The sequence below is a fragment of the Dipodomys spectabilis genome, unplaced genomic scaffold (assembly GCF_019054845.1).
Source record: "Dipodomys spectabilis isolate Male_0828 unplaced genomic scaffold, ASM1905484v1 ptg000783l, whole genome shotgun sequence".
NCBI lineage: Eukaryota > Metazoa > Chordata > Mammalia > Rodentia > Heteromyidae > Dipodomys > Dipodomys spectabilis.
In genome coordinates, this window is record NW_024871460.1 from 20594868 (window position 1) to 20621687 (window position 26820).

The 26820-nt window shown below is 35.5% G+C and overlaps 1 protein-coding gene across 2 annotated transcripts in view; it reads right to left on the reverse strand.

Moving 5' to 3' along the window:
• Vps13b (vacuolar protein sorting 13 homolog B) overlaps positions 1-26820 on the reverse strand; it is a 505216-nt gene that overhangs the window by 457191 nt on the left and 21205 nt on the right. For both annotated transcript variants that reach the window (XM_042673185.1, XM_042673186.1), the window contains exons 5-8: positions 18282-18449; positions 13715-13896; positions 9072-9246; positions 7128-7396 (exon numbers count right to left, since the gene is read on the reverse strand). In XM_042673185.1, the coding sequence (XP_042529119.1) occupies positions 7128-7396; positions 9072-9246; positions 13715-13896; positions 18282-18449 (794 nt within the window). The remainder of the gene's footprint in view (positions 1-7127; positions 7397-9071; positions 9247-13714; positions 13897-18281; positions 18450-26820) is intronic.

Here is a 26820-nt window from a genome sequence, read left to right on the forward strand (position 1 = left end):
TATATATATATACTTATCTTAGGATACTCAGATTAATACAATTCTTTCCATCAAAAGATTAGTAGAAATGTACTTGAATAATTTCAAATTTAAAGTCAGCTGGTAAAATTCATCAGAAAAGATAGAACCTAATTAGCAATCATTGACTTTAATCAAAAACTTATGTTTGAAAAATCACAGCCTAGACTACTGAGACCAAAAGGTCTATGGGTAGCATTAAAGCTCATAAGAAGTGACTTAACAGGTCAGCTGGCAGAATGCCAGAATGGATATGGTGAGAAAAAGATAAAAGTAATGTCAAAGTCTCAGTAATTAAGTGGATAATGTTGCAAAATTGAATAAATTGTAGAAACTTAAGGGGAAAGGAAGACTGCAGAGAAAAATCCAGCATTTGTTTTATGTATGTTGTTCAATATTAGTTATGCAAATAATGGCACAAAACAGGCAGTTGAATTCTAAAGCTTATGGTAAAGAATGGAAACACACATTTGATATTCCATGAGCATATTTATAGGATGATCAGATTACATCTATTTCAGGACAAGCAGATAAGATGATAGGAACAAAAACCAAACCTCAAATGCCAGCATTTAAAGGTCAAGCAGACTAAGAGCAAGAGCGAATGATATGAAAAATCACTTACTAAGTAAAAATCCTAACAAAATTTTTTAAGAAAGTGTTCATTTAGTCTTTATCTGATTAATATTATGTAGTAGAAAATAGTATTCAATTGTTTATAGGAGCATTTTTCAAAACTTTCCACACTGAAAAATATGGGATAAGACCCACCAATCCTTCCTTGATGCAGTTATAATCAATCCCTAAGCCACTCTATTCATTCTATAAGTATTTTAGTCCTAGACTCTCTCCAACATTACCACTGACATAATTCTTGATGGTTTCAATATCCACAGAAATTGTCACTCCTAAAGTTTGGTCACTGTTTATTCACCCCCTCTCCTCCAATGATCAAATCCACTTACTTCTTTTCATTGTTCATCTTTATTCAAGTGGTAGAATGAATAAATGACCAGAAAAAAAAACAAAACTCCAGTGACTGGCATGTCTTATAAGCTCAGGATCACTTTTATCTACTAGACCATAGTATTCCTAATAAACATTATTACTACAGTCAAAAATCATGTACTTCGCATTTTCCCTAAGATAACTATATTCCTTTTCTTTCCTCAAGCCTTTATCTTTCTCTCCCAACTTTATCCTGAGTTAAGAAAACTCATCAAAGATGAAAACAATTAAAAGATAATTTCTAAAAGCCTCTCTACCATCCCATCTACCTAATCACTTATATTCATGAATAACCATGGTTCCCGTTTCTATAACTCTTTTTATGATAAAAAATTATTAAAAGAATCTTTTCTGTTAACTCCTATAGCGTCATTTGCATTTTATAAGTGCCTTATTTTGCATGGAAAAATATATAAAATTTGATAGTTTAATTATGTATCAGTGTACAATTCATAGGCATTATATACACTATGTTGTATAACACTTTACATTGTATAACTTTTACATTGTCTCACCAGTTAGGCACTGACTCCCCACTCCCAATTCTCTTAATTTTGGATCTCTATTCTACATTCTGCCACTGTGAATTTTTCTTTTTTTTTTTTTTTTTTTTGGGTCCGGTCGTGGGCCTGAACTCTGGGCCTGGGCACTGTCCCTCAGCTCTTCAGCTCAAGGCTAGTGCTCTACCACTTGAGCCACAGTGCTACTTCCGGCTTTTTTTTCTGCTTATGTGGTGCTGAGGAATCGAACCCAGGGCCTCATGCATGCAAGGCAAGCGCTCTACTACTGAGCCACCTTCCCAGCCCCTGAATTTTTTTCTTCTACATACTTTATAGAAGTATAATTATACAATACTAGTCCTTTCGTGTCAGGCTCATTTCACTTAACAAAATATTCAAGCATTTATCAGAACTTCCTTTATGGCTCAATAATATTCTACCATATGTATAGCATTTAAATTGTTTATACTTTTGGCCATTTCAATTTGTGCTATTATGAAAATGAGTGCACATCGTCTGTATCCCTTTTCCATTTCCTACATATTCACAAGACATCCTCCTTAACAAGCCATTTCTTAAAGATTTCCTTCCCTATAAGGCCTTTCCTGACCATCCAATTTTAAATTGCATAATCTTCCTGTTACTGATACACTCACTATTCCTCCCTCCATTTTTATTTTTATATTTTACTGTAAAAGTATGTACAGAGGAGTTACAGTTACATGAGTAAGGTCATCAGTACATTTCCTATGGGGCATTGCTACCTCTTCCTTTGTATTTCCCCTACCATCCCTTCCCAATCCACCTCCCCAACTCCTCCCCCTCACCAAGTTGTAAAGTTTGTTTTCAACATAATGTCTTGTGCATCTCATTGTTATAATGGGTCAACCTGTATCCTCATTTCAGCATTTTGTTATTTCCCTTCCCCTCCCAAATTTGAAATACACACACACACACACACACACACACACAAGATGCAGGGCACTGACATCAAATACAGTGAAAACGGGGGCTAAGCCGGGCGCTGGTGGCTCACGCCTGTAATCCTAGCTACTCAGGAGGCTGAGATCTGAGGATCACGGTTCAAAGCCAGCCCGGGCAGGAGAGACCGTGAGACTCCTATCTCCAATAAACCACCAGAAAACCGGAAGTGGCGCTGTAGCTCAAGTGGTAGAGCGCTCGCCTTGAGCTGAAGAGCTGAGGGACAGCGCCCAGGCCCACAGTTCAAGCCCCACGACCGACCAAAAAAAAAAAAAAAAAAAAAAAAACGGGGGCTATTCTGTGGAGGAAGAACATCCAAGAGAAAAAAAAATATATCACATAGTACATTTTAAATATGTTAAAAACAATAGCAAGAAAAAAAAACCACTTGTGTCCCTATCTTGGGGTTCATTTCACTTAACATCATCTTATATGGTCATATGTACATAGTTTTTTTTTCTTCAAATTTTTATTGTGATTAAGTGATTATATATTTTCCCAAATTTCACAGTATTGTGGGATAGGGATGCTTAAAGTCACAAACACATTCTAAGTTTCATGGGGCAAATTGTCTATCGTGGTCTATAACATTTATGAGTTCTGTGAGCTTTGACAATACAGTTATTTCTTCCACATTGGGTGTGTGTACATTTCTTTTGCTTTGCATAGCATCAGCTGTTCCCTCTTCCCCACTCGTTCTCTCCCTCCCATCACTGCCATTGAGTTGCTTAGTTTATTTTGATCAATGTCCAGTGCAGCTGATGGGCTCCACTGTTTAATGTTTTTCCCTAATTCCCTCTAGTTCTGTGTCCTCCTCCTGGTTTCTCTCCGGTGTGCTCATATATACCATACATGTGATCAGCAGCGTGGGGTTATTTAGTAGTGATTCGACCAGATGAGTGGAAGTCCTTTGTTTCTTAAGTCTTGTTAATTTTGTCATATCACCTTACTTTTTGGGTTTAACATCCACTTATCAGGGAGACCATGTGCTGTTTGTCTCTTTGCTTTTGGCTTACCTCGCTCAACATGATTTCCCTGCAAATGCCATTATTTTGTCCTTTCTAATGGCTGCTTAATATTCCATTGTGTATAGATACCACAATTTTTGAATTCATTCATCTGTGGTGGGACATCTGGGTTGTTTCCATATCCTGGCTATTCTGAACAGTGCTGCAATAAACATGGAGGTGCATGTGTCCTTGTATCCTGGTTCCTGTTGTTCAGGATAGATGCCTAGAAGTGGTATGACTGGGTCATAAGGGAGGTCAATATTTAGCTTTCTAAGAACCCTCCAGACTGCTTTCCAAAGTGGTTGTATTACTGTACATTCCCACCAGCAGTGTAATGGGGTTCCACTTTCTCCGCATCCCCTCCAGCATTTGTTGTTGGCTGACTTTAGAATGTGTGCCATTCTGACTGGTTAAGGTAGTATCTCAGGATTGTCTTTATTTGCATTTCCTTTACAACCAGGGATGGTAAACATTTCCTCATGTGTTTCTTTGTCATTGTTATCTCTTCTTCTAAGAAGTCTCTCTTTAGGTCCTTTGCCCATTTAGTAATTGGTTTGTTAGATTTGGGGGGATTAGTTTCTTGAGTTCCCTGTATATACTGGATATTAACTCCTTGTCTGATATATTGCTGGTAAATACTTTTTCCGAGTTAGTTGGTTGTCTTTCTAGCTTGGTTGCTATAACTTTAGCTGTGCAGAAACTTTTTATCTTAAGGTAGTCCCATTTTTTTAGTCTCTCTCCAATTTGTTGTGACCCTGGAACTCTGTTCAGGAAGCTCCTGCCTGTGCCTATAAGTTCAAGTGTTTCTCCTACTCTATCCTGCAGTAGTTTCAGAGATTCAGGTTTGATGTAAGGTCTTTAATCCATTTTGAGTTGATGGTGCATGGTGTCAGGCTGGGGTCCACTTTTAGTTTTCTGCATTTGGCCTCCCAGTTTTCCCAGCACCAGTAGTTGAAGAGGCTGTGTTTTTTCCACTGTATATCTTTGGTTCCTTTGTCAAATATCAGCTGACTGTAGGTGTGTGGTTTTATTTTGTATATAGCTTTTGACCTTTTCTGCTTGTCCTAGTCTTACACTAGTAATTGCAAATAAGGGAAACCATGGGACCTATGTTTCTTTGGGCCTGGCTTATTTCACTTAATATTTTTTTCCAAGTCTTTCCATTTCCTAACAAATGGGGCAATGTCATTCTTTCTGATGGAAGCTTAGACTTCCATTGTATAAATATACCATGCATTCTTGATCCATTCATCTACTGAGGGGCACCTGGGTTGGTAAATAATGCTGCAATAAACATAGGTGTGCTGGTAGCTTTAGTATAACCTTGTTTGTGATCTTTGGGGTAAATGCAGCTCTATGTGGAGTCTTTTGAGGAACCTCCATACTGCTTTCCAAAGTGGCTGAACAAGTTTACACTCCCACCAACAATGCATCTGTTGTTATTAGATTTTTTTTAATTTATTTTTTATTGTGAAAATACTGTACAGAGGGGTTAGATTTCTTGATTACAGCCATTCTAACTGGGGTGAGGTGGAATCTCAATGTTGTTTTGATTTTTATTCTTTTATGGCTAGAGAAGTTGAGCATTTCTTCATGTGACTACTGGCCATTCTTATTTCCTCTTCAGAGAAGTTTCTCTTTAAGTCTTTAGCCCACTTATTTATCGGGCAGTTGTTTCTTTGAGAATTTGTTGTTGGGGGATTTTGTTTTTTGAGTTCTAAGTATATTTTAGATATAAGACCTTTGTCCACTATATGGCTAGTGAAGATCTTCTCCCAATCCGTAGGCTTTCTATTGATCTTGCTAGCTATGTCCTTTGCCATGCAGAAACTCTGCAGTTTCATGCAATCCCATTTGTCCAAACATTTTTTTGATTTGTTGCGTTTCTGGGTCTTTATCAAGAAAATTTCAGTCTGTGCCAAGATGCAGAGCTGGTTCAATATACGCAAATCAATTAATATAATTCACCACATCAACAAGAGCAAAGATAAGAACCACATGATTATCTCAATTGATGCAGAAAAAGCATTTGACAAGATCCAACGCCCCTTTATGATGAAGGCATTGGAAAAACTAGAAATCCATGGAACATTCCTCAATATAATAAAGGCTGTATATGACAAACCTACAGCCAGCATTATACTTAATGGTGATAAACTAAAGTCATTTCCTCTGAACTTAGGAATGAGACAAGGATGTCCGCTCTCTCCACTTCTCTTCTATTTAGTATTAGAATGCCTAGCTACAGCAATAAGATGCAAACATAAAAGGGATCCAAATAGGGAAAGATGAGTAAAACTCTCCCTCTTTGCAGATGACATGATCTTGTATTTAAAGAATCCCATGAACTCCACTCCCAAATTACTCAAGCTGATTTGAAATTTAGGCAAAGTAGCAGGGTATAAAATTAACCCTCAAATATCAGTGGCTTTTCTGTATGCCAATAATGAAAACAGAGCAGCTGAAATCAGAAAAACAACTGCTTTTGTAATAGCTCCAAAAAAAATAACAAAAACTTAGGACAAAGAATAAACACAAACATCTCTATGGCTTTACCCAGCTTGTAGCAGTTACAAGACATTCAGAGACATCACAGAGACATTCACTACAGTAAAACCAGGATTGGTTTGTTGTTCTGTCAGAAGAGAATATGGAGAGAAAAGTCTCCTTCATTTAGGAAGGCACAACAGACAGCAAACTATCCAGGGCTACACAGAATGTGAAAACCAACCAAGCATGTAAAATGGGCCAAATAAAATACAGAAGTAAAAGCCAAGATGGTGAGATGTTCTCACATGCACCTATTTTAAATCATGTTCCCAAAAAAATAAATAACCATTCCGTAGGGCTACAAAAAATAAATAATAATTTGTGAAATCTCCACAAAAGCCTTCCCCCAACTCTATACTGATCCAGCAAAATCAACAGAAACATTATGCCCCTATGCTTAGCTGCTCACCATTTTTCTTTCATAATGTCCTAATAAATGGAAAGGAAGGGAAAGATAGTGGAGGAAAAGGAAAGCTAATTAAGTGGACTGTCTTAAGAGAGTACAACAGTGTTAAGAGGGGAAAAAAAGTAACTGAATATAAATGACCTTTTAAATAAATTTTGTAAAAAATGCTAGTGAGCTGTGAAAGAAAAGGCTGGGCACTGTTGGCTCACACCTATAATTCTAGCTACTCAGAAGGCTGAAATCTGGGAATCACTATTCAAAGCCAGCATAGGCAGGAAAAGCTGTAAGACTATCTACAATTAAGCAACAAAAAAAGCTAGTAGAGTGCTAACTTTAAGCAAAAAAGCTCAGGGACAGTGGCTAGGCCCTGAGTTACAGCTAAGGACTGGCACAAAAAAAAAAAAAAACAGGAAAAAGGAAAAAGAAGGGAAGACAAAAGAAGAAAAGATGAGAAAACAAGACAAGAAAAAAGAAAAGTGGAAATGCTCTAAAGATAGTAAGAAATCAAACTTCAAATAATCTATCTGTGAGAGATCATACAATTTCATGAAAAAATTTTAAATTGTATGTTACATTCAATGAGTTAAGCTAGAATCTAATTAGAAATCAAAATGAAATGTTAACAAATATTTTAATAGTAAAAGAAAAACCTACTTTGAAAGTCACAGTTGCCTTCGTACAGTAAAATCCTACAGAAACAATGGGATCCTTCAGAGTTTGTACTTTCTGTTGATGCATGGTTGGTGTAGAATCGTGCCCCAGGTAGTCTTCCTCGCCATCATCATAACTCACAATTGCAGGAACAAATGACCAAGCCCACGATACCCATCCCTGTGGCTGCTCATCATCTAGTTGTGAATACAACTCTTGGCCTTTGTACTGAGCAGGATACTGCATATCTATTCTTGTTTCATCTTCAGCACCTATCAATCACATTAAAGAATTTTAAATCAAGAATAACTAAGAACATAAAATTCTTTAAAATGTTTTTTCTACATCATACTTTCTAATAATAATATTAATAAATCATACATCAATTTGTTGAAATTGGTGGAAATAGTTTAGAATTATCATTCTCCAGCTCTATATATTATACGCTCTCAATTTGTTCCTGTGGGTTAGAGTTAATATTATGCGGTACATAACTTTAAATGTTTAATAAGTACAAAGAATAAGCTATTTCTTTAACATTTCATTATTTTTTAACCTAAAAAAAATCCTGCCTCACAAAAATAAAGCTAATATTTTGAAAGAGTAATTTTGCTCTTGTCTAACTCATTAAAATAGAAGGTTGCCAGGAATAGTGACTCATGCTCATAATCCTAGCTACTCAGAAAACAGATATGAAGGATTGAAGCTGGATGCCAGTCCAAACAGAAATATCTGAAAGACTCCATGTCCAGTTAATTAGCAAAAAGTCAGGCTAGAGGCATGGCTCAAATGATAGAGTGCCAGCCTACAGCAAGTACTAGTACTGACCAAAAAAAAAAAAAAAAAGAAGAAGAAGAAGTGGGGAGAGTGAGGGGACTAGGGGAACAACTACTTCTTTGAAGAAATAAGAGCCACAAACGTCTGTTTTTTCAGATATTTAAAAAATATAAATATGCCAGTTAAGCAGATACCAGACACCAGAGCTGGGTGCCAGTGGATAACACCTGTAAATCTATCTACTTAGGAGGCTGAGATCTGATGATCATGGTTCAAAGTTAGCCCAAGCAGGAAAGTCTTATCTCCAGTTAATCAGTAAAAAGCTCTGTGGTTCAAGTGGTAGATCCTTAGTCTTGAGCACAAAAGCTCAGGAACAGAATTCAACCCACACCCACCCCCCAACACACATACAAAGACACCACAATACATTCATCAGAATGCAGGAAAAAAAAAACCATCGGGACAGTACTGCTTTTATAAAGATACAGAGCAACTGGAGCAATCATTCCTTGATGGGAATGTAAACAAGTAGAGCTATTTGGGGGGGGGGGGGGGGGGGGGAGAGCCGAAAAGGGTCAAATGATGCTACTGAAGTAAGACAGGTAGATGAGGAGACAAAGAAATTAACAATATTTTTAACCAATAGCAAAAGGAGTAGACTTGGAAGCTGAAACAAGGAAGTAAACTGAAAAAACAAGCTCCCCTCCTACCATACCTCTTTTTAGATGCCAATTTACATAACCAGGGAGACTAAAGAGGGGACCTAATTCTGCCTTCTCCTTTGAAATGGTAAAAACCACAAAATTCTTCATAAAAGAGTAGAGACAGAAAGATAAAAGGCCTGGCAAAAAGGAAGCTCTAAAACTCACTCATTTTCCCTATCAGCCACCCCCAAACAATGCTTGGGGATTGCTAGAAGACTTAGACCAGTGTACTGCCAGTACACAAAGTATAAAAGCTACAGGCAAGAAGAGCTACCATTTTGAGTCCTTAACATTCTTTACTTGCATGGGAAATAGGAAATGCTTCTCTCTCCTCCATTTTTCCTTACTTTAACCTGTTACACTGAACTAGTAGCAAACAACAAAATAAAGCATATAATTCAGTCTACTGTATTTGTAAGAACTTTGTACGAGCAACAGTTCTAAATTAAGTTTTTGTTATACTTACCTGTAATGTTTCCTAACATGTCTTTACTGTGACAGGTAGGGTCCTCTGTTTCACAATCTCTAAAATTGCCTATTTCTCCATAGTAAAGAGCAATCCCAAGCTGCATTATACGGATAAACATAGGCAGCTGTTGATCTGTGATAGAAAGTTTTAAACTCTCTACTAAAGTATGAATCTGTATATTGGAGAAACAAAAACACCAACAAAAAACATCTTATAGGAATCTTTTTAGATAAGTACATAAATTTTAAAAGTCTTAATATAAAGTATCAGAAAGCACTGACGCCCCAAACATTTGTCATAATTAAGTCAAAATAATATCTATGCTATAATCTTACAAATTGAGTAAATTTTACTGTATCAATAAACATTAGATAAAAATTAGAAAAAGTCAAATTACAGACACAAATAGAATACTTAGAAGATATATTCATATTAGATTCCCCAGATAATTATTCTACAAAAATATATAACCAATTACTAAAGAATACAATAGCATTTCTACCTCACAATATAAATACACATGATATATCAAATCTAGTAATAAAGTTTAATGATGTCATGTTAGTAAAAGTTTGATCATTCTTACCAATTTTGTTAACTTAAAACAATATAATGCATCCTAAAATTATAAAAGGCTATAACTTATGAGCACAGAAATAATAAAAGTGTTGTTTTCAAAAATATAAAATCACGATGCTGGTGCTCTGCACCTTGTATATGTATTTTTGTAATTTGGGAAAGGGAAGGGATATTGCAGAATGCTTAAATGGGGATTCAGGCTGACCCATTGTGACAACATGTACAGGACACTATACTGAAAATGAACTTTACAATGTCCAGGTAGGGGGTAGGGAGACTGGAAGGCAGGAAGAGTAGGGGATGTACGGAGGGAAGTAATGGTAGGGGGAAAATAAAGGAGGAGGTAACAATGCTTACTATGAAATGTACTCATTACCCTACTCATGTAACTGTAACCCCTCTGTACATTTTTACAATAAAAAAGAATAAAAAATCAAATAAAATGTATTTTCAACAATTCTTCAGACAAATTTTAAATATATTTAAATGTAACAAAATTAACACTAAGAATCAGTGTTTTAAAAATAAGATTTAATTACTACCAAATAGAATATACTGCATCCAAAGTTCTCGTTAAGCAAGAGACATCATGGAGTATAAACACAGCTTCAATGTAATGGCTTCCTGCTGTTATATAAACATGGAATAAAACCAATTAAGCCATAAAGTCAACTTTCTTGAAGGTTTATTTAACTAACTGGTATTTGAGTTTCTATGAAACATGAAAAAGAAATAATGGTAATCATATTTTTAGGGCTTAAGGCAAAAAAAAATTTATATTATCAAGGGAAGAAAGATGTATATGTGAGAGGAAAATAAAACAACCACAAGTTTCATTAACTGACTTAAAAGTCATACTCTGAATAAACTATGTAGAGGTAAGAAAATGTGAGTAAAAGGAGTATGTAGTAGTAGCTAAGCTTTGGGACTTTGTCTTTTCTGAGACAGGGTCTTTGAAAGTAGCCTGAGCTGGCCTAATACTCATAATTATCCTGCTTGAGACTCCTCAATGCTAGAATTACAGATAGATGCCACCACAGGTAGTTTAAGCTCTGTTACATCTTTTTAAATACTTTATTCCACCAACAGCATCTGTGATAAGCAGTTCTGAACAAAACCAGTGATACGAACCTATCCTTAACATGCTCATTAAAAGGGTTTTTCAAGACAATTAAAAAAGGTTAAGCCTCAGCAGACAAATGGAAAAAAAGCCAGAATGGACATTTCAATAATCAAATGGCAAGTGAACAATGTATTTTTAAAAGTCTAACTAATAAATATTAGTTATTTCTTTTGATCAAAAGGCTGGCAATTTTAAAATATCATATTTAAAGCTAGTCAGTGTATAAGCAGCCCCATTACTATTCATGGGTGCATATTATAGCTAAAATCTTTCTTGGAACCATTTTGAAATAGGCAGTACTGGAGTTTAAACTGCTTAATAAGAAATTTACAAGAGGAAAACACTTCCTAAGTAATTCATGTGAGATGTGGCCAAAGTTTTAAGTGCATATTTTCATTTCCTGGGAAAAAAAAAAAACATGCCAAGGATATTTTAAATATCAGGAAAATGTTATGTACCCATATGATCTGCATCTCATAAATGTCATTAAATTCAAAAAACACTTAAACATATGTGAAAAGTTTAAGAAATAATAAAGTATTTAGAGCATTTTGAGAAAGCTTATGTAAGGTTATCAAGGAGATTAACCACATTTAACACATATTTTCTAGAACTAGGATTAGAGCAATGATAAGCCTAACTTAAAAGGACAAATCTTGTATTACAGTATATTTCAAAAAATTTAAAAATAGATATTGGTTGAGCAAAACACAATGCATCTTATATGTAATAATTACAAGAGCCAAAAACCATAGAACAACCACCTTCTTTATGTTGACATTTTTCACAATGAAATATCATGGCTGATCAATTTTGAGAATACAGAGTTATTTATATGTTTGTGCCAACAGCAATTTTTTTCAAGTTCATTTATTTTTAGACTAACTTCTAATTTAGTCAAATCCTAAAATAGATCATTGAATTGGCACTATATATTTTTCCATGCTGAAATAGATTGCATCACTTGTTCAAGGCCAGTCTGAGCAACAGAGTATCCATGTCTCGATACACCAACACACAAACAAAATAAAACATGCTTTTATAATGTAAAACATGCCTATAATGGAGAGGTTGAGAGTGATCATAAACCAAGACCAACCTTGGTCAATCAGCAAGACTCTGCCTCATTCATGTATACATTTATGTATGTAAGTATAACCACACATATAATAATGATATATATATGTTTATATTTGCATGTGCATATTAAATCTGTATGTTTACATATACATACATGTACATAAATATACAAATTTATATTCACAATGCCCAACCTTATAGCAGAGCCAAGCCTAAGAAAATAAGCTCATTTTCCTAAAACAGTATACTATTACATGTCAATACTCTTCCAGGCTTTGCCAAAGAAATCCACTCAAAAGTAAAGGGAAAAAACAATAGATTTAAACAAACAAGTATGCATTATATATCAGTAGCAGGTAAAAGTAAAATACAGAAAACTGAGTACTATCAAGAACAAAACAAGTGGACTTTACATACAAATATAAAGTATAACAAGGCACCATAAAGTATTTTAATAAAATATAATATGAAAATAACTGATTTTGGGGCTGGGAAGGTGGCTCAGTGGTAGAGTGCTTGCCTTGCATGCTCTGGGTTCAATTCCTCAGCACCACATAAGCAGAAAAAGAAGCCAGAGGTGGTACTGTTGCTCAAGTGGTAGAGCACTAGCCTTGAGCTGAAGAGCTGAGGGAACAGAGCCCAGGCCCAGAGTTCAGGCCCCACGACCGGACCCCCCCCAAAAAAAAACTGATTTTAATATTTTAATATTAAACTAACTTAATATACTCACAAAATACCACTGCCAGATATGAAGCAGCCCTTCTATAAGAGAATTTCGTAGTCAGAAGCAAATAATTCAATAACAAAAATGTATTCCACATGAAAACTCACTACAACAGTTCATTCAAGAAGATAACACTATGAAAACTGTTAAAAAACAAAAGATGATATTATTTATGCTTCCATAAAATTATACTTACTAAGCCGGGTGCCAGTGGCTCATGCCTATAATCCTAGCTATTCAGGAGGCTGAGATCTGAGGATCACGGTTCAAAGCCACCCCGGGCAGGAAAGTCCCTGAGACTCTTATCTCCAATAAACCACTTGAAAACCAGAAGTGGTGCTGTGACTTAAGTGGTGGAGCGCTCACCTTGAGCTGAAGAGAAGCAGGGACAGCGCCCAAGCCAAGTTCAAGCCCCACGACCAATCAAAAAAAAAAAAACTATACTTATTAAGAAATATAAACCACTAACTTAGAAAACAGTAAATTTTCACATCCATCAAAAGACATATCCTAGAAAACTCTCAAATACTATAAAAGTTTATTATATTTTGAGACAATCAAGAACTAAAAGTGTGTGTATGAGTGTGTTTCACAACTGACCTTCATTGTATAAACCAGGCTGGCCTAAAAACTCACAAGCTTCATGTGTCAGCCTTTCTATCAGATAAGTTACAGACATAAGCAATTCTGTCAGATTTCCAAAGCTAATACTTCTGAAACTAATAAGCTAACATATTAGAAAGCACACCAAAGTGATAGTTATCTAAGAAAAATAACCAGTTATCATGCTGAACAATTTATAAGGATTCAAACACAAATTACTGATACTCAGTTCACCGAGCATATAGAAATATTTTATAAGGGTATAGGAGACTGATCCAGGGCATTACGCTACTGTTTAATAACTCTACATGAAAAGAGAAACACCATTATTAAACATCTACACAAAATATCTATACTGGACCACATTATATACGCAGTCTAAAATATAAATACCTTAAAACTTTTATAAAAATAAATAACATATATTCATGAGGTTAATTTCTTCTTTGATTTTTTTTATTAGTAGTATACACAGAGCCAATAAACAAAACAAAGACATGCAACTTAACTGCTAGAAATATGAACACTTACTTTAATAATAGATGGCATCTTGGAATTTAGGTTATCATATGTGAAATGCAGGCGAGTTCTGAAGGAACATTTATATAATAAAGGATCCTGGTAAAATTCTATTTTACCACTGGCATTTCGTTTATCAAGACAAACTGTACAATCAGAAAAATTGATAACCTTTCTCAGCACCAGATCAGTTGCTAAAAAGAAAAGAAAAACATTTTAAGGAAAATCAGAAAAAATAATAAACTAATATTTATTGCTATAAGTAGTAACAAAAATGTTGTAAAAAAATTTACTACTATAAGTACTAAAAATAGTAACTTAGGTAGTAACAAAAAATCATAGCAGAAAGTAAGATTCATAGAGCAGTTAATAAATGTCAGACTGTATGCAAAGAACTTATGTTTTACTTCCCTTAAACCTTATTCTTAAACCTATAATCTTATTAAACATTCACAATTGTCCTCATTTTTATATATGGTGAATCAAAGAGGCCTCCAATTTGCAAGTCAACTATAAGGCAAAATGTATTAAAAAATGTACTAGTGATTTCCTTCAAGAAGATGATAAAATAATGAAGAGTTCACATTAAAAATAACTTAAAGCTGGTTGCCAGTGGCTCACACCTATAAGCCTAACTATTCAGAAGGCTGAAATCAATGAATCATGGTTCAAAGTAAGACTTGAGCAGGTTAAGTCCATGAAATTGTAATCTCCAATTAAACACCAAAAAACTGGAAATGGAGCTGTGGAGCATTAGCCATGAACAAAAACAGCTCAGATACAGTGCCTAGTCCCTAAGTTGAAGCCTCAGGACCAATACCAAAAAAAAATAAATAACTTTATATAACACATAATAAATAAAAGTTTATATAATAAATAATGTCACTATACTAAAAATTTTACATTACTCTAAATTTGATCTGTCCAATACAGTGGCAATAGTCATTCAGTGCTATTTAAAGTGATATATACACAAAAATTCAGGTACTTGGTTGCATTAGCCACATTTTGAGTGCTTAGTCTCCATATGTACCTAATGCTACAAATTAGCCAGTGAAAATATAAAACCTTCCCAATATCGCAGGAAGTTCTAGGGGACAACACTACTATGAAAATAATGAAGAAATTACCAATAACAGGAACAAAAATAAGGTAATTGGTGGTAAGAAAACAAACTATAAAAGAAAATCTTAAGTATGTAAGTAATTCTTCCTAACAATTCCTAGGTAAATATCAGATCAAAATCTATTTGGCCGGCGTGTGCACGCGTGTGTGTGTGTGTGTGTGTGTGTGTGTGTGTGTGTGTGTGTGTCTGTGTCTGTGTCTGTGTCTGTGTGTCTGTGTGTGTCTGTGTGTCTGTCTGTGTCTGTGTGTGTGTGTGTGTGTGTGTGTGTGTGTGTGTGTGTGTGTGTGTGTGTGTGTGTGTGTGTGTGTGTATGCCTTTAAGATAAGGTCTCACTGTTTAGCTCAAGCTGGCAGTCAACTTGTCATTTTTCTGCCTCTGCTTCCCAAGTGCTGGAACTACAAGCATCTACCAACAGGCTGAGTGGTATCCAATTTTTTTTTTACAAGTTTTTTATTGTGAAAATACTGTACATAGGAGTTACAGTTACATGAGCAAGGTAATGAGTACATTTCTTATCAAGCATTGTTGCCTCCTCCACTGTTTTTCCCCTACCATTCCTTCCCTCCCACCTGTACTTCACCGCCCCACACACACCCATCCCCCACACCTTGCCAAAATTGTAATGTTCGTTTTTCAACATAGTGTTTTATACATCTCATTGTTACAATGGGTCAACCTGTATCCCTATTTAAACATTTTGTTTTTTCCCTTCCCCTCCCCAAATTATACGGACATCAAATACAGTGAAAATGGGGCTATACCATGGAGGAGGAACATACAAAGCAACAAAAAAATCACATGGTACCTTATAAATACGTTAGAAACAATAGCAAGAAAGAAAAAAACCACTTGTGTCCCTATCTTTTGTTTTCACTTTGGTTTGGTTTGGTTTAGTTTAGTTTGGTTTTTGGTTTTAAAGGAGTGTGGAGTGAGGGGGTTGCTATAATGAGGCAGGTACTATTACAGCTTGAGCATGCCTCCAGACAATTGGTACTCATTATTTTTGAGATAGGGTTTCACTTGAGCCCAGGACAAGCCTGTGCCCCATATAACTACCTTAGATTTCTTGGTAGCTATGAGAACAAGTATATCTAGCTCTTCATTGAGACCAAATGGTTCCTGCTGAGGCTGGCTTCAAACCACAACTTCAACCATCTCAAACTACCAAGAAGCAAGGATTATAGTTGTGACCCACTGACACTTGCCTTTCTGGCCAGTGTTTTTGAAGTTACAAATTATGTATATGCTATGGCCAAGAACTCTGTAAACCAGTAAAACATGTTTTAATCCATTCTATGCTATTTCTAAGTATACCCTGTCATCTTTAATAAATTCAATCTTTTAATTTTCTTTCATTTATATTTTTAAGAAGAAAAAACATCAAGAACATGCATATGTTGAAATAATTATTTTATTAGCAGATAAATCCCTAATGTTTATTGATTTAAAAAACAATATTTGTGACATATGCACATGTAAACAAATTTAAGAAATTACAGGAAGTAATTTCTTCTAGATGTTTTCTTCCCAATCTTAATTAATATTGTTGTTTCCTCTTACATGCTAACTCTTATCCCTCATCTGTGACCCTGTTTTTCTTTTTAAAAAAAAGATATAAAAACAGCCAGGCGCAGGTGGCTCGCACGGATATTCCTATCTACTCAGGAGGCTGAATCTGAGAATTGTAGTTTGAAGCCAGCTCAGGAAGGAAAGTCCATGAGACTCTTATTTTCAATAAACTGGTGATGTGACTCAAATGGTAGAGCAAAAGAAGTTAAGGGACAGCACCCAGGCCCACAGTTCAAGCACCAGTTGCCAAAAACAAAATAGCCTTTTTTATTCTTAATAAGTATTTCTAATATTTTTTAATGTGAAATCTAAAACAAAGTGAAGGTAAAGGTAAGCAGTTGGTCAAATGTTACACCGTTTTTAAAGAGCAGAGGTATAATTTAAACTCTGGTCACCTTACTGAAGAGAGTATGTTCTTACCCACTATGTTAAAGGAATGTGATCATATTTCAAGAATATTCTAAATAATTATTCTTTCAAGGCACAATCTAGTTACACAATACATATCTGATTACAAATCAGAACTTTTTTTTACAATGTTTTCTTTTTTTGTGTGTGAAAATACTGTACAGAGGGGTTACAATTACATGGGCAAGATAATGAGTACATTTCTTATCAAGCATTGTAGCCTCCTCCTGTGTTTCCCCTTCCCATCCCACATCCTCCCCCGGCCCAGAAAATCCTTTCAGTGGGACAAAATTATTAAGCTTTAAAAGTATTTTCCTTAAATATTAAAAGAAAGAGCAACTATCTTTTTAAAATTTAGTTAATTATCTACCTTTTACTATGTAGCAGTACTTTATTCTTTTTTTACAGAACTTTTTTAAGCATGAGTAATTAGATCTAATCCAATGTTTAAATCAAGAAGGAGGCAAGAAAATAGATTAGAGAAATCACATGGGTTGGTATTAGTTGTTAACACTGCAGTTATTCAGACAAGAGGTACTCAACTATTTTGTAACAAGTATGTTACATTCCTTTGTAAATATAAAATGTTGCATTAAAAACAAATGAGAAAGCTGGGCCCAGGTGGGTCATGCCTGTAATCCTAGCTACTCTGGAGGCAAAAAAAAAAAAAAAAAAAGGATTCATTGTTTGGGCTGGGAAGGTGGCTCAGTGGTAGAGTGCTTGCCTTGTATGTATGAGGCCCTGGGTTCAACTCCTCAGCAACACATTAGCAGAAAAAGCCATAAGTAGTACTGTGGTTCAAGTGGTAGAGCACTAGCCTTGAGCTGAAGAGCTGAGGGACAATACCCAGGCCAAAAGTTCAGGCTCCACAACTGACAAAAAAAAAAAAAAGGGCTGGGAAAGTGGCTCAGTCATACAGTGCTTGCCTTGCATGCATGAGGCCCTGGGTTCAATTCCTCAGCACCACATAAGCAGAAAAAGCTGGCGCTGTGGCCCAAAGTGGTAGAGCATTAGCCTTGAGCTAAAGAGCTGAGGGACAGCGCTCAGGCCAGAGTTCAGGCCCCATGACTGGCAAAAAAAAAAAAAAAATTCATTGCATATACTACAAACTAAGAAAAGTTAGGAAAGGGGTGAATAGGAGGGCAGGGGAGATACTGAAATGGGTGACACTGATCAAGATGCATTGTATTCATAAACTGCTTTGTTAAATGGTATCTATTTTGTACAACTATTTTAAGATAATTTTTAAAAATTAATTTTTTAAGTCTGTGGTTACTTAACCTAGGGTTCTATTAACCTTCAGTAAGTATATGCTAAATTTTGTATATATACATGTTTCTCATGCAGAAGACTTACAGCTATTAGATTTACCAAAAGGCCAAAGGCCTCTCCCACCAAAAAAAAAAAAAATTAAGAAATCAAAGGAATCATTTTATTTATGGAAAAATATATACTATTTTCTTGATATTTACTTACCAGAAATATCCATGAAAGCACGATCCCATAATTCACCCACTGTATAACATTCTGCAGAAGTAATGTTGACTGAAAGAACAATATCATCTTCAACATACTTTAGTATGAGATTATTTATAACAATGTTTACATTATTTACAACTCGTCTAATCAGACTCTGTACATACCCTATAAAACAGGAAAAAAAAGACTTCAATTAGCCACAAGTTTACCAATAATTATTTTTAAAAACACTATTGAACTTAGTATATGTGAAAGGTGGGCATTATTTAGTAGACTTTACAGAAGAAACCAAAGTTCAGATCATTTTTTGTTACTTGTCAAAGTAACACAATAAATAAGTAGCCAAACAAATCCTTTACCAGGAAGCTCTGTAATTATCTACTAAAAGAAACCATAAATACCATAGTTATTTAATACCATTATACTACACAAGGTTCATGCTTTCAATCCTTACTACTCAGAAGACTGGAAAATCACAGTTTAAGGGCAGCCCAGACAGAAAAGTCGGTATGACCCCATCTGCAATTAAGCAGAAAAATGCTGATCTGGAGGGAAGGCTCAAGTGACAGAGTACCAGACATGAGTAAGAAAGTGAGAGCTGCCTTTGGCCATGCACTTCTCCACCAGGAACACAGTTTAGTAAATAAACTTCTTTTCCTGTCTGAATATTGTGTGGTGCTCTCTCCATTGGCTATGTAATTAAACCTACCTATTTAATTTACCTTACATATGTTACCATGACCTGGAGGGGTTTTTGCGTCAGGAATGGCACAATTCCACTTTTTTCCATTCCTGACAACCCCCATTTCCAAAAACCGAACTGCCATAAGATGCCATGTAAGACTTTTCACCAATATTATTGGTGGCCTTCACATACACATCCACACCACTTCTCTCTCTACTCTGACCCTGGAAACTGAGGCCGAATCATCTAATGTGCTTTGTTACCAAAGGTGTCTAAACATATTGTTGTCAAAAACTTTGGGTTTTGAGTTTTGCCTTTTTTGTTTGCTGTTGCCTGTTCTGACCATGTGGTTCTAAAATACTGGGTAAAATAACATCATCTTTCTGCTGGAATTCCAAGAGCCTACAGCCATTATTCATTTTTTCATGCTGTAAAACTTAATGTGCACAGTATGCATATGTGTGCACACTTATGTGTGTATGTCTTTGTCTGTGTAAACTTGTTATCTGGCATTGTAATCGTTATTTGGCTTAAATGGTCTGAGATACCTGAAGTTTGTTCAGTTTGGATTTGTAGTTCAGTGCCAGCCAGTCTACATGAAGCCTAGATGGAGTCTGTCTCTTCCAACCTGAAAGATGGCCTCACTCCTGCCTAGACTATCCTGACTACTTCCACCATGGTAAAAGTAGACTGGACTACTGCTTGACTCCATCACATGCAGCTGATAGCTGGTGAAAGATTGATTTGGATTCACAAAGACTAAGACTCTTGTGTGGCATTCTTTCTGTAATATTAGATTTGTAAACCTTACCCAGCCTGACCTGGAAAAGGCCGGCTATGCTGTCCTTCTTATGCTAGTGAAACAGGAAAAGCCTCTTGTGAACTTTGGTTAATTTAGGCATCATTAGGGTCACCAGAAGTCAATACTATATGTACTAAAAGTCTCATCACAAAAAAAAAGAAGAAGAAGGAGGAGGAGGAAGAGGAGGAAGAGGAGGAGGAGGAGGAAGAAGAGGAGGAGGAGGAGGAAGAAGAGGAGGAGGAGGAGGAAGCTGAGAGAATGAAAGACTCTAAGTCCTGGAATAAGTGCAAAAAAAAAAATTAAAAGCCAGGAATGGTGGCTTTTTCAGATTACGCCTGTAATCTGGGCAGGAAAGTCTGTGAGACTCTTATCTCCAATAAAACCACTAGAAAACCGGAAGTGGCACTGTGGCTCAAGCGGTACAGCGTTCACCTTGAGCTGAAGAGCAGAGGGACAGCACCCAAGCCCAGAGTTCAAGCCCCATGACCGACAAAAAAACAAAAAAATTAAAAACCTAATACTAGATCCATATAATAATTATCCTAATCAAATACATTTTAGAAACATTTTTTTTCTTTTTGGGGATGGTACTGGAGATTAAACTCAACGTCTGAAGCTTCCAAGCAGGTGCTCTATCACTTGAGCTATTCCTCTCACCCAGTTTTTGTCTTGGTTTCTGACCAAGACAGCCTAACCTATAATCCACTTTCCTGTGCATCATTTGAAGTTGACAGATGTACCAACACATGCAGCCTTTGTGCTTCTCTAGTTAGCTGGATACTAGTACACACATGGCACCAAGCCATTGGTTGAGGTAGTCTCATTAAATTTTTTGGCTGGGGTAGACTGGAACTGGGCTGGCCAGAAATCTTCCAATCTCTGCTTCCTAAGTAGGACACACTATGCCTGAACTCAAGCTTTTTTTTTTTTTAATAAATAAGCACAGTGCTCCACACCTATAATCCCAGCTACTTGAAAGGATAGGAAGGAAGAATTGTGAGCTTGAAGCCAGCTTGGACTACACAGTGAGAACATGGCTCAAAAACTTAATTAATTAATTAAAAGGCTTAAATGAAGCAATGTTAGTATATGCTGATTACATCATTTATCAGAATATTTAAAAGAAAAATAAATAACAGCAGACACTGGTAGCTCATTCCTATAATCCTAGCTACTCAGTAGGCTAAGATCTGTGAATCAAGGTCTGAAGCCAGCCTAGGCAAACAAATTGAGATACACACTACCAATTAATCAGCAAAAAGCTTAAGTGGAGATGTGGCTAAAGTTGTAAGGCTCAATGTTCAAGTTCCAGTACTGGCACAAATATGTATATATGTATTTAGTTATATTTATATTTAATTATATATATGTACATGTATGTGCATACGTCAGAAAAAAGTACAGAATGAAAGATTCGATGAAAAAAATCAAACCAGGGAGGAGGAGGATTGGGGGGCGGGGGGGAATGGGAAGGGATGGGAAGGGGAAACAAAGGAGGAGGCTACAATGCTTGATAAGAAATGTACTCATTATCTTGCCCATGTTATTGTAATCCCTCTGTACAGTATTTTCACAATAAAAAAAAATAAAAATTTAAACAAGGGAAATATAAAGCAAACTAAAAACAATGGCTTTTAAAATCCTGAAACAACAAAAGTAATAGATGAACATTCTTTATCTCCATGGCTTGCTTAGAATCACCCAAATTTGTCTTTTGATATCATACAGAATACTTTATAACCTCTCAAGTTTCTTACATAAAGGAGATATGTATATCTGACTGAGAAACAACAGAAAATATAAATGAAAATAATTAAATGTAAACAATATTTTAAAAGACAACAAACATAGCTACTAAGAGGCCAAGATTTGAAGATTGCCATTCAAAGGCAGAAAAGTCTCTGTTACTCTAATATACAGTTAACCAGCAAATAGCTGTAGAATTGTGGCTCAAGTGATAGAGTCATGAACAAAAATGCTAAGAAACAATACCCAGGCCCTGATTTCAAGCCCTTGTACCAGCATACATATATTAATTTAAATAAAAGAAAAAAAGATAAAACTTTTCACTTTACTCAAAAGCATTTTCCACTATAAAAGCTAATTAAAAGGCAACTAAAACTTTAGCTACTTCAAGAAATAATCACAGATATGTATTCTTTGAATCAGAACTTTCACTGGACAAAAATCAAAAACAACTTTTGTTGTTTTGTACTAAAGGTTTGCTACCGTAACATGTTTGAAAAATCATCTCCTCTGAATTGAAGATGTAGCTAAGTGATTGCTTAACATGTACCAAGACCCAGGACTGAATCCTACCACCACACACAGACACATGCACACATACACACAAACACACACACACACACACACAAAGACACAAACTTCACTCATTCTCAATAGATGCAAATAAAGGGAAAATATTAGCAGCTTTTAGAGTGCCAATTCTCATATACTATGAATTAATATATAAGCAATAATTAAGTTTAAATAAACTTTTATAAGTAAATGTTGAAAAACACTCTTAATGATTTCCAAAAGAAATTTTAAAAATAAAGTTTCTAGCCCAATAAAACATATTACTCCATGTTTTTAACCTGGATGTAAAAAACAAAAAGATTCTAAAAAGTCAGTAAACATGAATATTTGTTTTCTCATTATTGAAAAACCTGAATCATTAGAGAACTTGTAAAAAGTTAAGAGGTCTTAAGAGTTCATGAATCTCATCTTTCAAGCAAAGTGAAGGATAAGTCTGAAAATATATAATGCAAAGTAACAAACATAATAACCATTGACACTATGTGTGGATTTTTCATCAATTTTTAAGATTTGCTCCTCAGTTTCATTATAAAACTGACCTATAAATTGGGATGTACAAATCAATTTGTCAAAATTTTAAAAAGCATCCGAAAAAGAACTAGTTCTGTAGACTATGGATGTTTCCTTATTAAAGTGCAAAGCCAAACTATGTTATAGGGACTATCAATGGAATAAATTATATACTACCTCTACAATCCCTCATAATAACTTGTTTCTAAGCTAGCTACAAGAACTTATCAAACAGCTCTAAGAGCACTGACCAATTCTTAGATACTCCCTGAGTTTATGATTAGTAATGTAATAATCTAGATCTACTCCACAAGTATCTGAAAATGGACTGCTAATGTAATAATGTCTTCTTTTATATACCAAAATATCTGACTTTCCTTTTTTTTCATTCACAAAAGTGGGCTGGATTATTTTTATGAGCTAGCTGGAATCTATGAATGGGCTTCAGCAGGTATATGAATACCTTACAATTTTATGACAATTTTAATGTCAATCTATACCTTTTCTCACTGATTTTCAAGAATGCATGACATACATAAAAAGACTGATTTCTCTAAGGAGGAGGCTACAATGCTTGATAAGAAATGTACTCATTAGCTTGCCCATGTAATTGTAACCCCTCTGTACAGTATTTTCACAATAAAAAAAAAGAGAAAAAAAAAGACTGATTTCTAAACCAGAAAATCTGAGATAACTTTTTATTCCAAATTTTAGTGAGTCTATGAATTTGATTAACCAAGTTAAGAAAGTACTATGTAGTTTTACAGTCCAGGAAACAGGTAAATGCCTATTGTGAATCAGACATTGTACTGCACCAGGAGCCAGCAACAAAACCTATTCCATCTAGTTTTGTAGATAAAGTTTTGTTAGCATATGGCCACATTCATTATTTTATTAATCATCAAAGGCTACTTCCACAGTATATCAGAAAAGTGGAATAGCTGTAACAGAAAACACATGGCTTACATAATCTAAAATATGTACTAACTGGCTCTTTACAAATGTAGTACCTATGCTAGATGAGGAAAATCAAACATGACTAAGTTACAACTTCTAGCTAAAAAGGGCACAGTTTAACTATATCCGAAATATTTCTATTAAGTGAACACAAGCGCGCACACACAGACATAGACAGATAGATAGACACACACACACACACACATACACAGGAGTAAAAGGGTATGGAGAAAAAAAAACTAATTATATAACAAAATCTAGAAAGAGGAAGTTATGCAGTAGAACAAATATTTATCTCTGAACTTCCCAAATGACAAAAGTGAGAAATTTTCAAGAATATTAGGAATTTTAAAAACTTAGCATTTAACTGAGAGATCCTGAAAAAATTAAAGGATAGCCACACACCAGTGATTCACACCTTGCAATCCTAGCTACTCAGGAGGCTGAGATCTGAGGATCACAGTTCAAAGCCAGCCAGGCAGGAAAGTCCATGAGACTCTTATCTCCAATAAAACCACTAGAAAACCAGAAGTGGCGCTGTGGCTCAAGTGGTAGAGCATTCACCTTGAGCTGAAGAGCGCAGGGACAGCATCCAAGCCCAGAGTTCAAGCTCCATGACCAACAAAACAAAAAGACAAAAAGTAAAGCTGTGGCTCAGAGTAGAGCACTAGCCTTGAGTGAAATAGCTCTGGGATAGTACCAAGGCCTAGAGTTCAAGCTCCAGGATTGGCACAAATAGAAAGAAAAGAAAAGAAAAGAAAAGAGGAGAGGAGAGAGAGGGGAGGGGAGGGGAGGGGAGGAGAAGAGAGGGGAGGGGAGGGGAGAGGAGGGGAGGGGAGGGGAGGAAAAGGAAAAGGAAGAAAAGAAAAGACCAGAGGGGAGCAGAGGAGAGGGGCAGGGCGGCGAGGCGGGGAGGGGTGGTGAGGAGGCGAGGCGAGGAGGAGGAGAGGAGGGGAGAGGAGGAGGAGGAGAGGAGAAGAGAGGAGAGGCGAGGTGGAGGAGAGGAGGGGAGGCGAGGAGAGGAGGAGGAGAGGAAGAGGAGAGGAGAAGAGAGGAGAGGCGAAGAAAGGAGAGGAGAGGCGAGGAAAAGAGAGGAGAGGAGGAGAGGAGGGGAGAGAAGGAGGAGAGGAGAGGAGGAAGAGAGGAGGAGGAGAGGAGGAACATTGCCTTTCAGATCCATTTCACAGAAAATATATAAGCAACCTAAAAATTACTGCCTCTTGTAATGTCCTTCAATAAATGTGAAATTTGGAAAACAGAGAACTGAAGTGAAACATGCTATCACTTTATACTGGCAGATAAAGTGCAGAGGATACAGATTAGTAGAATAGTTTAGTGGTAGAACACTTGCCTAGTAAATGTGAAGCCATGAGTTTGATTTCCAGCAAAGGAAAAAAAAAGCAGGAAATATAGAGGAAAACATGAATGAATAAATAAGACAGCAAACTTTCTATGTAGAAACATAAATAATCTTATGGAAAATGCTAACCTAATTACTAGAAGTAACTGAAGATCTTGGACTATAAATCATGAACTTAAAATGTGATTTTATATATAACACAATGAAACTCACTAGACACTTTAAAAGGAGAGGAGAACGTAGAGGAAAGAAAGTAATGCAGGTAGGGTGCATTTGACCAAACTACTGTACATTATATATCTATATGTAAACAATCTCAATGAAACTTTCTACAATTCATCCTAACAAAATTTTTACACCAAAGCTTTTCATATCAAGAATAAAATATAAGGGCTGGGAAGGTGGCTCATGCATGAGGCCCTGGGTTCGATTCCTCAGCACCACATAAGCAGAAAATGCCGGAAGTGGCTCTATGGCTGAAGTAGTAGAGCGCTCGCCTTGAGCTGAAGAGCTGAGGGACAGCACCTAGTCCCAGAGTTCAGGGCCCACAACCAGCAAAAAAAAAAAAAAGAATAAAATATAAATGCTTCTAGTCAAATTCAAATTTTTGATATCCCCAGTAAGAAATATTACATCAAATTTCTGCAAAAATTTCTTGAAATATCTTTTACTATATGTCATTCTGCTATAGAGGTTTTTTTACTCTATACCATATATTGCTTAAATGCTTAGTATGACTCACTAATTTGTTTTAGAAATGCAGCAACTGATCAAGATCCATAGCCTGAAAAAGGCTGTTCTAGATACCAAGAGTACAAAGAGGATGTTAGATATTAATTTGCATCCTCTTCTTGTTAGAAAGAAAGTTATCCATCAAATGAATAAAACAAATGCCTATTTACTGACAACACCAAAATTTTTCTCAAAAATTTTCTGGCTCTATATAAATGTGTAAACATTAACTTCAAATTTGCAACCACATATCTTGGAAGAAAAAACCTTGCCCTAGAAAATTTTGAAAATGAGAATTTATTTCTATCATGAAAGAACTTTAATATGATTCACAGGCAGAATAAGGTTGCCAAAAATAAGTCCTCTAATAGCTATATTGGTTACCCTTTAAATAAAATGATTTACCATTTATCCAAATGGATTCTCAAATTATCCCTCTTTTTCCTTTAGCAAAATTAAGCTTTAGCTGCTCTAATTCCCAGTATTTGGTCAATCCCCTAACTATGATTTATGTCTACAAAAAAAGGCTATAAGTCTTCCTGTTAGGTAAAGTAGAAAAGCACATGCTAATCCAAAAGCTATCTAAGTAGCTCAATTAGAGCACAATTATGTTTTATGCCACTAAAAATAGGACAATTGTCATAATTCTATCAGTCTAAATACTAACATGGCTCTTAACTGTCATTAGAAGTATAGAATCTGTATTCAATACTGCAAATTAGATTATAGGAGGTTTCTAACAATGAAATCAGTTAGTGACAACAGCTTTAAATTTTTATTAAGCAATATTTCTCAGGAAAAACAAAATATGGAACAGGAATCAACAATTAAACCCACAATTGACAAAAGGGAAGAGGAGTATGAGAAAATAAAAAAAGAAGAAAGAGAGAGAATAAGCAAGAAAATCAGCAATGTCTCTTGACATGATCTAGTATATTTTGAGGAGATTTGTGATTAAATTTGGAGAAATGAAGTTATTGCAAATTTAATAATTAACAATAAGCTACCACTTTAACTTATATTTTAATTTCCCACGAATTTTCCCCAAGGACTTGTTTGAAAAAAAAAAAAAGAAAACAAAACAGTGGAAATTTTTCTGGAACCACCAAACCAAGCAAAATTGAAAACAGTTTTTAAGAGAAGAACACCTTCTCCTACTTATAGAATTGAT